Source organism: Oncorhynchus mykiss, chromosome 19, assembly GCF_057628025.1.
Source record: "Oncorhynchus mykiss isolate SJ-2025 chromosome 19, ASM5762802v1, whole genome shotgun sequence".
Taxonomy (NCBI): Eukaryota; Metazoa; Chordata; class Actinopteri; order Salmoniformes; family Salmonidae; genus Oncorhynchus; species Oncorhynchus mykiss.
Window position 1 is genome coordinate 23,419,508 of NC_143040.1, and position 14,705 is coordinate 23,434,212.

At 42.1% G+C, this 14,705-nt stretch overlaps 1 protein-coding gene and 1 long non-coding RNA gene across 3 annotated transcripts; one reads left to right on the forward strand and one right to left on the reverse strand.

Annotated features, from left to right (window-relative positions):
* Positions 1-377: 377 nt before the first annotated feature.
* LOC118941340 (uncharacterized) lies at positions 378-5,625 on the reverse strand. The gene is made up of 3 exons (XM_036953787.2): positions 5,160-5,625; positions 4,601-4,731; positions 378-4,418 (listed from the first exon to the last, which is right to left on the reverse strand). The coding sequence occupies exons 1-3, from the start codon at positions 5,416-5,418 to the stop codon at positions 3,231-3,233; spliced, it is 1,578 nt and encodes a 525-aa protein (XP_036809682.2). The 5' UTR covers positions 5,419-5,625; the 3' UTR covers positions 378-3,230.
* Positions 5,064-8,771, forward strand: LOC110497414 (uncharacterized). 2 transcript variants are annotated; one of them, XR_002469670.3, is made up of 3 exons: positions 5,064-5,493; positions 6,420-6,547; positions 7,604-8,771. It is a non-coding gene; the product is annotated as an uncharacterized LOC110497414 (long non-coding RNA). The 2 variants fall into 2 exon arrangements; XR_005037590.2 differs by lacking the exon at positions 6,420-6,547 and having other exon boundaries at positions 5,065-5,493.
* Positions 8,772-14,705: the final 5,934 nt, after the last annotated feature.

Consider the following 14,705-nt stretch of genomic DNA (forward strand, 5'->3'; position numbering starts at 1 on the left):
AAAAGTAGAGGAAGAGTTCAAACACACACTTTGTGAAAGTTGTCAAAGTAGCAGATTTGTGTCAAATGTTATATTGTTGTTTACAGTGAATATAATAGAATGTTGGAAGTCAAGATGTCACAATGGACCCTTTAGAATGTTGTGGAAATCCCATGAAAGGGATTTCCAATGCCTCGCAAAGAAGGGCACCTATTGGTAGATTGGTACAAATAAAAAAAAGCAAACATTGAATATCCCTTTGAGCATGGTGATGTTATTAATTACACTTTGGATGATGTATCAATACACCTAGTCACTACAAAGAAACAGGCATCCTACCTATCTCAGTTGCCGGAGAGGAAGGAAACCGCTCAGGGATTTCACCATGAAGCCAATGGTGACTTTAAAACAGTTACATTGTTTAATGGCTGTGATAGGAGAAAATTGAGGATGGATCAACAACATTGTAGTTACTCCACAATACTAACATAAATTACAGAGTGAAAAGGAAGCCTGTACAGAATAAAAATATTCCAAAACATGCATTCTGTTTGCAACAAGGCACTAACGTAATACTGCAAAACATGTGGCAAAGCAATTAACTTTTTGCTCTGAATACAAAGTGTTATGTTTGGGGCAAATCCAATACATCACTGAGCACCACTCTCCATATTTTCAATCATAGTGATGGCTGCATCATGTTGTGGGTATGCTTGTAATCTTTAGGGACTGGGGAGTTTTTCAGGATAAAAAAATAATTGGAATGGAGCTAACCACAGGCAAAATCCAAGAGGAAAACCTGGTTCAGTCTGCTTTCCACCAGACACTGGGAGATTAATTCACCTTTCAGCATGACAACCTAAAACACAAGGCCAAATCGACACTGGGGTTTCTTACCAAGAAGACATTGAATGTTCCTGAGTGGCCGAGTTACAGTTTTGACTAAAATCTACTTGAAAATCTAACCTGAAAACAGTTGTCTAGCAATGTCCAACAACCACTTTGAAAGAGATAGAAGAATTTTGAAAATAATAAAATGGGCAAATGTTGCACAATCCAGGTGTGGAAAGCTCTTAGAGACTTACAGACTCACAGCTGTAATTACTGCCAAAAGGTGCTTCTACAAAGTATTGACTCAGGGGTGTGAACACTTACGTAAATTAGATATTTCTGTATTTCATTATTAATACATTTGCAAAAATGTCTAAAAACACGTTTTTGAATTCAGGCTGTAACACAACACAATATGGAATAAGTCAAAGGGTATGAATACTTTCAATGTATATTCCGGACTCTGACAAGGCTCGTTCTAATATTTCTTAATTTCTACATATATATAAAATATATATTTGTTAACATTTAACTAGGCAAGTCAGTTAAGAACAAATTCGTATTTACAATGACGGCCTACACCGGCCAAACCCAGACGACACTGGGCCAATTATGCACCGCCCTATAGGACTCCAAATTGCGTCCGGTTGTGATACAGACTGGATTTGAACCAGGGTGTCTGTAGTGACGCCTTTAGCACTGAGATGCAGTGCCTTAGACCGCTGCGCCACTCGGGATTATGTGTGTATTGTTTTATGTTACCTGGTATTAATTACTGAACTGTTGGAGCTAGAAACACAAGCACTTGGCTGCACCTGCGATATCATCTGCAAATCTGTGTATGCGACCAGTGAACTTGATTAGATTTGTTAAAGCGCTGTCGGGTGAATGCAGAACAGGGTGAAAACCACACACACACACACACACAGACCTCAACTAAGAAACTGCATTAACTTGATAAACTGCATTAATTTCCTCATTAAAAGTGCCTTGGGAAAAAAATGTAGTTGGTGAATGGATGTATAAATTAGGCATTTGTGAACATCATATAGCCTACACCAGTGATCACCAACCAGTCAATCTTCAAGACATTCCACACCAAACATTTCTGTAGAAAAGAAGGTAAAGGTTGTGAAAACACGATAAAGGTTGTGATAAAGGCTTGCGCTCCTTTTTAAATTTGATTTGTGTTGCGCTGTTGGCGGTAGGTGCCGTCACCGGTTAAGCAAAGTCTTCCCATTTTGAACCATTCCATTTGTTTGAAAAGACAAACCTACCAGGCGGACCGAGTGAGTGCGCCTACTGCACTGGCCAATCAGGTAGCTCAAATCACTGTGCCTACAGAGCTTCCACAGTAAAGTTTGATACTAGCCTACGTAAGACTTAATAACTTTTAAAACCATGACCACAGAGACTGTCAAAGAATACAGTAAAGAGCTGCTGTTTTTATGAGTGAGTTCATGTCAAAAATAAAAATGATTCAGCACCATTGCAATACATAAAATGCTCTTCAATACTACTTCCACTCACGATGCAGCTGCAATGAATGAGTAGCCAAGTGTATTGCTAGCCCTGCGGTTTTTATTATTATTAGTCCATCGTCGTGTCTACTTTAAGAGGAATATTTCACTTCCGACTCGAGTTTCGCCATCAGGTGGAAGACGATGTCCCCTCTCTCTGTTCAGTCTCACCAGAGGAAAAGTAGGAGAGAGCAGTGACTGTGAGAAGTGGACCCTCTGCTGTTCTTTCCCTCCCTCCACTGAGACTAATGCTGTGTTCGAAACAACTGGGAACTCTGAAAAAATCGAGATCCAACTGGAAAGAATTGCTTTGAATTCCAAGTCAGAAATTCTGGCATCTTTCTAGACCTCAGACTTTCCAACCTGAAGATTACTGACATCATGATTTGACCTAGTTTTTTCCCCGAGCTCTCATTTGTATTGAAAGCACCATGACAATCAGATGCAGGTACCATCAGTCCAGTAAAATAAAAAAGCAAATGATTTCAATTTATGCTAAGCAAGTTGCTACACCAACTGATCTATTTTGTAAACAAAGCTTGAGTTTTGAAATATGTCTGAGAGGTCTGAGAAGAAAAAATATTGGCAGGCCAGGCATGCTGTGATAATGCTGTGATAATGTATTAGTCCTACTGCCCAAACCTCATTCCTACAAAACTGTTAAGTAATGTTTTTTTTAAATTCTGAGCGATAGATCAATGAAAGTGATCTTGAATAGGTTGGTGACCACTGGCCTACACAGTATTGTAGGATGCATTATTCTACCCAGGAATATTCAACACTGAAATCTGTGACTCTTGTTAATCCAAATGTGCTGCTGACAACAATGAAAGTTAATCTTTTAATGCAGGGTTTGATCTAAAAGTCAGAAGCTATCGAGTCAAATGGTTACTTTCTATGTTATAGAGTGGAATGGTTTTTCTGCTGGTGTATCCTGAGGTAGCTCCTATCTGAAAATCTCTTCCCACAGGGCGTACAGGCAAACAGCCTCGCTTCAGTGTGGATCTTCAAGTGCATCTTCAGATGGTGCTGGTGGGAGAACCTCTTCTCACACTGGGGGCAGCTGTAAGGTCTCTCTCCTGTGTGGACCCTCTGGTGCCTCTTTAGGTCACCAGCCTGGGCGAAACACATGTGACACTGGGTACAGCTGAATGGTTTCTCCCCTGTGTGGACCCTCTGGTGCCTCTTCAGGTTGCCAGCCTGGGCGAAGCGCATAGAACACTGGGTACAGCTAAAGGGTTTCACCCCCTGTTTTTTGCCAGATGTTGCTTCCCCTCCCAGAGCCTGGGCTCTAGCCCTGTCTTTTGAGTTCAATGCCTGATCCAAAAGGGCACAGCCGTGTGAATCGGAAGGCCCCATTGACGTGGACACTGGGTCGCGATCCCGGAACGGGTGGACGACATTTGGATTTGTCTCTAAGTTTTCCCTGTAATCTAAGAAATCTCTGCCTTGTGAGTGTCTGTCTCCTAGGTGACTATTTGCATTCCATGTGGGAGGAGCGTCACCCTCCACTTTCACAGTCACTTCGTCGACGACTATAACCTCTCCTTTCTTATCTAGGCACCCTTCAGAGTATACACTACTACTGTACCGGTTCCAGTCCCCTCTAGACAGATCATTCTGTGTCTCTAAATCCAAGGATACGTTGCCAGGGTCCATCTCTGTAGCGTAAGTACAAGACAGGTCATCAATGCCTGTGTATAACACCTCACCATCTCCACGAGAATGAACCGTCCTCTGGACCTGGTGAAATATCGGTAAGTATTCTGAGCTAGGAACAGGAGGACAGCCCAATGGCCCCAGCCCAAGTCTCTCTGGGTCTGATTCGTGGTCAGGTCCTGTGTGTAAGAGCCTGTGTGTTACAGTTAAAGTCTCAGTGTCCGTCTCTGACTTTAGGACAGCGTTTGGTGTTCCACAGACCTCAGTGACAATGCGTTGGTAACTGGACTGCGCTGGGGCGGTGTCCTCCGTGGCTACAGGGGGCATTTCAGTCGGTCCAGTCTGGATGTCTCTGCTTTGCTGTGGGTCCTCCTCTCTTTCAGTCTTCTCCTGCTTGACCCCAGGACCAGCAGCCTCTGCATCTGCAGACTGACTCAAGAAGAGGTTGTTACCATTAAATTAGTAAAATTGGATAAATGTTGTAGGGAAGAAAGTTTCACAAGCTCCCTTATGGCAGATAAATAAGGATGTACATGTAAGCAAGTGAATAGCCGGCCACATTTGATTCACAAAGTAACTGTAGTTTTTTAATGTAACACTATTACACAAACCTCTATCACGATAACGGGCTGGGTTGAGGTTCCACTCCCCTCATCAACAGTGATTGGTTGGTCATCTCTCCATGTATTGTGTCCCACTGGTTTCGCAAAACTCCTGTGGCCTCCAGTGAGATGTCCTTCACCTGAGTGATTGGGGGAAAAGAGATGGTTAGGTTAGCTAATGCTCAACGCTGTATTGTACTCTATTGACAGTTTTGAAACTGGCTATAATTGGTAAGGGTGTAAGATAACGCTTCTCATAAATTGATAAACTATTTATTGAGAAATGTATTATGTTTGATGCATCACAATGTTTTCATTGAGTTAATAATAGGACATGCAGTAAATCAAGAATTTGATAAGAATATGGTTAAAATATCATATTGTGTCTTTGCTCAAGATAACTAAGTAATCAGGCGAATTATTGCATACTATCCAAAATATGACCAAGACCCAATTCTGAGGAACACATCTGAACACATGTGCAGAGGTGAACGGTGCGACAGGCACTGAGCTATATATGAACCGCGACAGGCCGCACAAGCTCGGCCTTCTGCAACATGTACAGTACCTCTTGCCATTCCTCTGTGTCTGTCGACGAGCTTGACACTACTGGGACGACTGGCGAGGACGCGCTCCCGTGCCACCTTCAGTTCGAAAAGCTGTAGTTTCCTTCGCAATGCCCTGTTTTCTTTCTGGCTTTGAGTTATTTCCAAACGAAACACTGCATAGTCGTCGTCTACGAGTTTACAGATCTCTGCCACGGCTGCATTCGCTAGCACCTCCATGATGGAGGCTATTTGAGTGTGAAAAAACATACTGTTAGCCATCGTTAGCTAACGTTATCCGCTAACTAGCTGGCTAGCGTTACCTCGACAATCGATAACATCTGTCAACCAAGTGATGTAAGTATGTGATGTTGTGCAGTTAAATTGTTCATTTTGAGTTCCATGGTGTTAATAAACGTATAAATAACAACAACTCTAACGTGGAAATTGTTCTTGGTCGCTGTTCTTTTCCGGTTACACTTCTTCTTTGGGTTTTATGTCGAACTACAAGCAAAAATATGTATTGTCGCCACCAACTGTGCGGAATGAAATAAAAGATCCCAAAATACTAAATTAATGTCGATAAAAATACTGACTACCCGAAATCTCACATCAACATGATCCTGTCTTCATCTGTTTAAATCAATAATCCATGTCTGATCCCTACACCGGCTCAGGAGCCTGGGAGGATAGCACCTCTTCCATCTGCAATAACCCTGGTAAATCTTCCGCTGTGAATTACTGAAGACCCAGATACTTTTCCTGCTGCAGCTACAATTAGTTCCTTTCTACTTGAGCTGTGCAGCTTCACAGCTGCAATGAAAGCCACAAAATCCACTTTCTTTACATACAGCAAGTCTGCTTCTGTTGGTTGTCAAATGGGCCTATTGACTATGAGCATTGATGCATCAACTACAGTACCATTTCTTCAACTTCACTTGCTCACTCAATTATTTTGATTGCCTCCGCATAGAGCTGTACATCTGAGCTCCTAACTTTTGCCACCTCAACCTCCTTCACCCTTACAGGGCACTCCACGAACTCTGGGCCATGATCCCAACCACAATTGCAACAAGGCCATTCTTCACTCCGATCTGTATACTCCACCCGTCTGCACACACTTGAAACATGGCCATATCCTATACAATTTGTACACTGTTTTGGTGATAAAAGCTCTTGCTGCGTAACTCATATACCCTAGCTTCACATGCGTAGGGAGGTGCTCATCATCAAAAAACAATAGAACCGACTAACTTTCTTCCAATCTTCTTTCCACCATGCAGGTCAAGCGACGGGCACGAACCACACCTGGGATTCCTGTCACAAGGTTTTCCTCCCTAACTTCCATCGACACCCTGGAGACACCCTACTCCGGAGTTCAAAGCACGATACTTTGGGTGACTCGATTCTTGTGAGACCCACTGCCCTCTTCCTCTGTTCCTCAGACACAAAATGAATTTAGCCCACTCCTGGTCACTCTGATTGAACTTTTATCAACATACGATTCACCCTCTTCGAGACCCCGAACGGATATGCCAGATAAACATCATCATCAAAAAATCTCATCCCCAACAAGAAACGAATCCTTGTCGGATATATTATCATCCCCTGTAATTATTGACACTTTTTAATTTTTTCATTCCATTCTTCGACACTACTGTTGTCCATTCCTCTCCTTCAACTCAACTCAAACTCGCTATTCACTTCTGCCATCACCGACGGCTACCCCCCCATCCTCCAAATCCCTTCCAAACCCCGTTAAGCCTCAATAACCCTATACATCGACCATAGACTTCAGACACAAACCATTCACATGCTTGGCAACCAGATGTAATGTACTAGGTACAATCGGGCAAAAACCACCTCTTCCTTCCTAATCTGACTTTCTTCGGAGGGCATATCAATGCAGACCCTTGGTCTCATTTTTCCATCTCTTCTGCCACACATCAATCAAAATGGCTTTGATCTTACATTTGGCCTCACCTCTACCCAGTGGAACATTAATATAAATTACATCTTGTTTCAAATCTCTTTTGGCTATCTGGTCTACAATTTCATTCCCTTCCATGACCGAATGAGCTGGGACCAAGCAGAATCTCACTAATATACCTAGGTTCTCAATTCTCCATAATAATATTAATGCCTCCAATAGTACATCACTCCTATTCGATTTGCCAGATGATAAACTATTCAGTACAGACAGGGAATCTGAGCATACTATAATTCTGACAGGTTGTACATCCTCCACAGTTCAACTGAGTATATGGAAAGTTCATCTGTTAGTCTTCTACATATCTGCACATCAAATTCAGGAACGTAATCACCTGCACCTGTGCGCCTACTAGCTGGGTCCTTGGATCCATCTGTGAAAAGCCGTAAAAATGCATAAAAACTAATACCAATGTAATTGTCAACCAGTTTCCCTATATCACTGACTTCTGACCTATCTTTTCTTTTCTCTACCAAGGTTAGATCAACAACAGGATCTTGGAGTAACCACTGAGGAACATCCCCTATCACCACAGAAGGGCCAACCTCCAATTCCCTCAGACCACTCATCAGCAAGCTTTCCAACTGTCCAACCAAAACCACTGCCCTGTCTACTAATATATTCCCAACAGTCATCTAGAACAGTAGCAGTGGGATGGTCAACCTCACAGCCTTTCAGCCTAACCCAATAAGCTAATTACCATTTTTACACTGAATATCCGAAAGCATCTCACCTACCTCCACTAGTAAGGCACATACAGATGTTGATTTAAATGCACCAATACATATCCATAAAGCTATATACTGGATTCTGTCCAGCTGCTGAAGACAAGTCTTTGCCGCTGTTCCATAAACTATACACCCGTAATCAATTGTCGTTCTGATCAGAGCTCTATAAATATCCATCAACGATTGTCTATCAGCACCCCATTCATAACCAAAGACCAAGCACATAAGATTCACCACCTTCTAACACTTTTTTTCAACATTTGACATGATATTTCCATGTATATCGCTCATTGAACCATAGACCCAAATATTTGTACTTAGAAACCCTCCCCATAGGCTGACCTTACAGAAACAACTGTATATTATCAGCAACTTTCTTCTTAGAGAAGAACATACAGCAAGACTTTCGCCACTGACAATTCAAAACCCCAGTCAATTGACCATCTTTCAAAATCCACTATAGCTTGTTGAATAGATTGTCACATGAGAGATATTCCTTGTCCCCTTTCAAATAGCTCTATCATCAGCATATAGGTAAGCCCCAATACCCCAACCTACATTCAAAAACACATTGTTAATCATAATATTGAACAAAATAGGACTGATCACACTGCCTTGAGGAATACCATTGTCAACTCCACAGGCATCAGATAAAATGGATCCTATTTTAACTAAAAAAGAGCGATTAAATAAGAACACCAAAACTCAGTTGTATATTCTCCCACCAATACCAAGTCTATCCATCTTAATCACATTGTATTGTATGCCTTTTCAATGTCAAAAAAGACAGTAGCCATTACTTCATGACCAGAGTTTTTTCAACTTCATTGTTCACCTTTACTAATGCATCCAAAGTAGATCTACCTTTATGGAATCCACTTTGCCATTGACTCAATAAAAATCTATGTTCCAGGAAATCTGACAATCATCTTTTCCATCAGTTCACACAATTTAGAGATCAGTGCTATTGGTCTGTAACTATCTGCACATGAAGCGTCCACTCATCCACTTCACTCACTGGCACATGCCTTCGGAAAGTATTCAGACCCCTTGACTTTTTCCACATTTTGTTACATTACAGCCTTGTTCTAAAATTGATTAAATTAAACACACCCTTAATCTACACACAATACCCCATAAGGACAAATTGAAAACATGTTTTAGAAATTTTGCAAATGTATTACAAATAAAAAACAGAAATACATTATTTACATAAGTATTGCGATGAGACTCTAAATTGAGCTCTGGTGCATCCTGTTTCCATTTATCACTCTTGAGATGTTTCTACAATTTGATTGGAGTCCACCTCTGGTAAATTCAATTGATTTGACATGATTTGGAAAGGCACACACCTGTCTATATAAGGTCCCACATTGAAATTGCATGTCAGAGCAAAAACCAATCCATGAGGTTAAAGGAATTGTCCGTAGAGTTCCAAGACAGGATCGTGTCGAGGAACAGATCTGGGGAAGGGTACCAAAAATTACTGCAGCATTGAAGATCCCCAAGAACACAGTGGCCTTCATCATTCTTAAATGGAAGAAGTTTGGAACCACCAAGGCTCTTCCTAGAGCTGGGCAGAGAAGGGCCTTGATCAGGGAGGTGATCAAGAACCAGATGGTCACTCAGAGCTCTAGAGTTCCTCTGTGGAGATGGGAGAAACTTCCAGAAAGACACCATCTCTGCAGCACTCCACCGATCAGGCCTTTATGGTAGAGTGGCCAGACAGAAGCCACTCCTCAGTCAAAGGCACATGACAGCCCGCTTGGAGTTTGCCAAAAGGCACCTCAGACCATGAGAAACAAGATTCTCTGGTCTGATGAAACCAAGATTGAACTCTTTGGCCTGAGTGTCACGTCTGGAGGAAACCTGGCACCATCCCTACGGTGAAGCATGGTGGTGGCAGCATCATACTGTGGGGATGTTTTTCAGCAGCAGGGGTTGGGAGAGGCAAAGATGAACAGAGCAAAGTACAGAGAGATCCTTGATGAAAACCTGCTCCAGAGTGCTCAGGACCTCAGACTGGGGTGAAGGTTCACCTTCCAACAGCACAATGACCCTAAGCACACAGCCAAGACAACGCAGGAGTGGCTTCGGGACAAGTCTCTGAATGTCCTTGAGTGGCCCGTACTTGAACCCGATCGAACATCTCTGGAGAGTCCTGAAAGTAGCTGTGCAGCAACACTCCCCATCCAACATGACAGATCTTGAGAGGATCTGCAGAGAGGAATGGGAGAAACTCCCCAAATACGGATGTGCCAAGCATGTAGCGTCATACCCAAGAAGACTCAATGCTGTAATCGCTACCGTGCTTCAACAAAGTACTGAGTAAAGGGTCTGAATGCTTATGTAAATGAAACATTTCTAAAAACCTGTTTTTGTTTTGTCATTATAGGGTATTGTGTGTAGATTGATGAGGGGGGACGATTTAATCAATTTTAGAGCAAGGCTGTAACGTAAGAAAATGTGGAAAAAGTCAAGGGGTCTGAGTACTTTCCGAGGGCACTGTATACATTTGTAGCACTCAAAATCAGAGAGGTCACAGAGGCAGAACATACATCAACCGGCCTCTCTAAAGACAACTCTCCAACAGACTTTAAGCAATGATCCCCAAACTTTTACCAGTCTGCTTTATGAAAGCCCCATCTTCTGAATGGTACTCTACCTGGAATAGTAACATCACAGTTCATGGTACACCAAATCAGGAACAAATCATGGTACACCAAATCAGGAAATGATCACCTCCAACACTAGAATCATTCATTACATTACATTCACACTTAGATGCAATAGAGTTAGAAGCCATTGTGAGGTCCAGGCAGGATGTAACCCCTCTAACAACATCAACTCTTGTACCACATCCATCGTTAAGACATACTGATGCTCGTTTCCATCACATCTTCCACAATAGTACCACCAGCATCTGTTCTTCCTCATAAACTAGTTATGTGCATTAAAGTCACAGCACTATCTCTCTAGAGCCCAATTCGACATATATTTCATCAAACATCTCTACAGGTATTTGATGACAAGTGTTGTACATTTAAAAAAAAACATTTAATAGTACTACCTGCACTGTAGATGTTCACATATTCAGATGGGACAGGTGTATTACGATATACAAGACCTTCCCTTATGAACGTAGCACAGCCACCACACTGTCCAGTTGATCTATCAGAACTGGTTGATCAATAACCAGGAATAATAAAAACAAGACGTGGTCTAAGCCACATTTCTTGAACACATATCACATCAGGTTTGATCTCTAAATCAATTACACATTCCTTAAAATGCTGACCGTTAGCAATAAGGCTTCTGGAATTCCACTAAAGGATGACAATAACTATCATCACACTGAGACGTTACATCATTAGTATTATTGGGAATCAACATATCAACAATCATGGCGACATTAACATCTGTTACTCCTAAAAACCATTGCTGCTTCCACAGTGATCTTCAACCTGGCAGTTCTTCCTTCCACAAACGCCGCCAGGTTGATCACCTTTCCAATGACGGCTATGAAGTCAATCTGATAGAACTATCAAAGTGTCCTTTGACACAACACATTTGTGAGAGCAAGATTTCTGAACAGGTCTCGTATCCATGTCAGGACCAACATAAGCAATATTTCCTACAGTAGGTCCACTTATTCCAGGAGTAACCCGATTATCTACATCATTCTGCCTAATAGTTCCACCAATCTGCCTTGCAGCCTCTGCATAAGATACATTATGAGTGATTTTATATCTTTGGGCTTCTCTAGCCTCTTTTTGCACCTGGCATCCACCAAATGCTGCACCATGCCCCCACCACCACAGTTAACTTTGACGTTGTTCACACATTCACCATAATCATGTCCTCACTTGGCACATCTTTTCTTTACTTTGCACAGAGCTGTTACATGTCCCATTCTTTGGCATTCAAAACACCTTAATGAAGGTGGGACCAACTCTCTAACAGTGAAAGTCAGGAAGACCATCTGTACTTTCTTAGGCAAAACCTTCTCAAACATTAATAGTACTGACAGGCTTTCACTTCTCTGCCCCTCTTTCTTACTTTACAGCATTTTGGCTTCAACCACTCTGCCCCCTCTCAGTGGCATCCCGTCATTCAGGGCAGTTTTGAGCCCCACCTGTTGTGCTCCATTGAAAAGGAAGGTGGCGCGGCGGTCGTTGTGGGCCAATTTTGTTATCAAATTCTGACATTGTCTGGATTTATGGTACATTTAACACAACTGGGAACTCTGGAAAAAAAATAAGGTTGAATTATGACGTCAGTGATCTTCAGGTCGGAGCTCTAGAAAGAGGCCCGAGTTCCCAACTTGGAATTCCGAGTTGGATGACCGTTCAAAATGTATTTTTCCAGTCAGAGCTAATTTTTTCCGAGTTCCCAGTTGTCTTGAACTCAATGAAGTTTGAGATTTCCACTTCTCTGAGTTTCCAGTTGTTTTGAATATGGCAGAAGTCATTCTGGATTGACAGCATGGCCAATTTATTCAACTTTTTCTGGCCCATTGTGTTGAATGTTTCTCCTTTTAAGCTTGGGAAAAGACACCCTAAAACCCAGACTTGGACCACACACTGAATATCAGGCTAGTGATTGCTTTGCAATGCTTGCAGTTGGCAACTGATTCCTTCAAAAACACTCATTGTTGAATTTGCGATTTCCAACTTGTTGTGTAATGTTTATGTCCAATGGCCGATGGTAATTTCTACCCACCTTTTCTCCCCAATTTCATGATGACGATCTTGTCTCATCGCTGCAACTCCCCAACAGGCTCGGCAGAGGCGAAGGTCAAGTCATGCGTCCTCTGAATGACCTGCCAAACCGCACTTTTGAACACCCACTTGCATAACCCGGAAACCAGCCGCACCAATGGGTCTGAGGAAACACTGCAGGTGCCCAGCATGCAACAAGGAGTAGCTATAGAGTGAAAGCCTTCTTGGAAGGGCACTTCTAATGTAACTCTATACTATGGCATTACCCAAGGGGCTTGAATTTTCAAGCTCAACCTGTCGATTTTGTGATGACTCAAGAAAGCAAAAAAAGAGACCATGTTTTTACATAATTTGCAAACCTATATGTGATACGTATTAATACTTATTTCCACCATAATTTGCAAATAAATTCATAAAAAATCCTACAATGTGATTTTCTGGATTTTTTCCCCTCATTTTGTCTGTCACAGTTGAAGTGTACCTATGATGAAAATTACAGGCCTCTCTCATCTTTTTAAGTGGGAGAACATTCACAATTGGTGGCTGACTAAATACTTTTTTGCCACACTGTATTTAGTTGATGTTGTTGCGGGTGTAGCGAAATGCTTGTGTTCCTAGCTCCAACAGTGCAGTAGTATCAACAATACACAAATCTAAAGTAAAAGAACGGAGTTAAGAAATATATAAATATTAGGATGAGCAATGTAGGAGTGGCATTGACTAAAATACAGTAGAATAGAATACAGTATATACAAATGATGAGTATGTAAACATTATTAAAGTGACTAGTGTTCCATTATTAAAGTGGCCAGTGATTCCATGTCTATGTATATAGGGCAGCAGCCTCTAAGGTGCAGGGTTGAGTAGCAGGGTGGTAGCTAGCTAGTGATGGCTATTTAACAGTCTGATGGCCTTGAGATAGAAGCTGTTTTTCAATCTCTCGGCCCCAGCTTGAATGCACATGCACTGACCTTGCCTTCTGGATGATAGCGTGGTGAACAGGCCATGGCTCAGGTGGTTGATGTCCTTGATTATCTTTTTGGCCTTCCTGTGACATCGGGTGCTGTAGGTGTCTTGGAGGGCAGGCAGTGTGTCCCCGGTGATATGTTGGGCAGACCGCACCACCCTCGGGAGAGCACTGTGGTTGCGGGCGGTGCAGTTGCCATACCAGGCGGTGATACAGCCAGACAGGATGCTCTCAATTGTGCATCTGTAAAAGTTTGTGAAGGTCTCAGGGGCCAAGACGATTTTCTTCAGCCTCCTGAGGTTGAAGAGGCACTGTTGCGCCTTCTTCACCACACTGTCTGTGTGGGTGGATCACCATTTCAGCTTTCCACCTTCTCACCAGGTGAAATTACCGTTCAAAACTATTTTTCACAGTCTAAGTTCCCACAAACTGAAGTCTGAGATTTCCAAGTTCCCAGTTGTTTTGAATACAGCATTAGTCTGAGCTGAGGGAAGGATAGTTCAGCAGAGGGTGTCTGCCTCTCATGGTCCCTGATCTCTCCTTTTCTCTGGTGAGACTGTCTTCCACCTGATGGCGAAACTCGATTAAAAACTCAGATGATGATGGCAAAACTCCTATGACCATAGAAAGTTAAATATTCCTCGATATTATAATAGACACGACGAGCTACTACTAATAAAAACGTAGGCCTATCACCTTGCCTACTCGGCGCACATGGCTTCTGAATCTAGTGCGCCAACAGCTCAACACAAAAACAAACGGAGCACAAGCCTTAATAGTTGGCTGTTCTACAGAAATGTTTGGTGATGGACTAGGATTGCCTTAAAGATCGCCCAGTCAGTCGTGATCGACCGGTTGGTGACCACTGTAATTGACCGTTTACTGCAAACAGCTTGAGGTCAAGGACTGTAGACTAAAAACACTGATGTACACTCCCCTACATATTTATTTGAACATTGAAGCTAAAACTTTTAATTTGACTCTATACTCAAGCATTTTGGATTTGAGATCAAATGTTTCATATGAGGGGATAATGTTGTGCCCAATATAAATTAATGGTAAATAATGTATTGTATTATTTTGGTGTCACTTTTATTGTAAATAAGAATATAATTTGTTTCTGAACACTGCTACATTAATGTGGATGCTACAACGATTGCGGA

What these genes read in the sequence shown, in the direction of transcription:
- LOC118941340 (XM_036953787.2), bottom strand. Translation starts at nt 5,418, where the DNA reads ATGGCTAACAGTATGTTTTTTCACACTCAAATAGCCTCCATCATGGAG. An exon ending in ACACAGAGGAATGGCAAGAG is followed by an intron (nt 4,732 to 5,159) that starts GTACTGTACATG and finishes CCAATCACTCAG; the next exon opens with GTGAAGGACATCTCACTGGA. An exon ending in AGCCCGTTATCGTGATAGAG is followed by an intron (nt 4,419 to 4,600) that starts GTTTGTGTAATA and finishes TTCTTGAGTCAG; the next exon opens with TCTGCAGATGCAGAGGCTGC.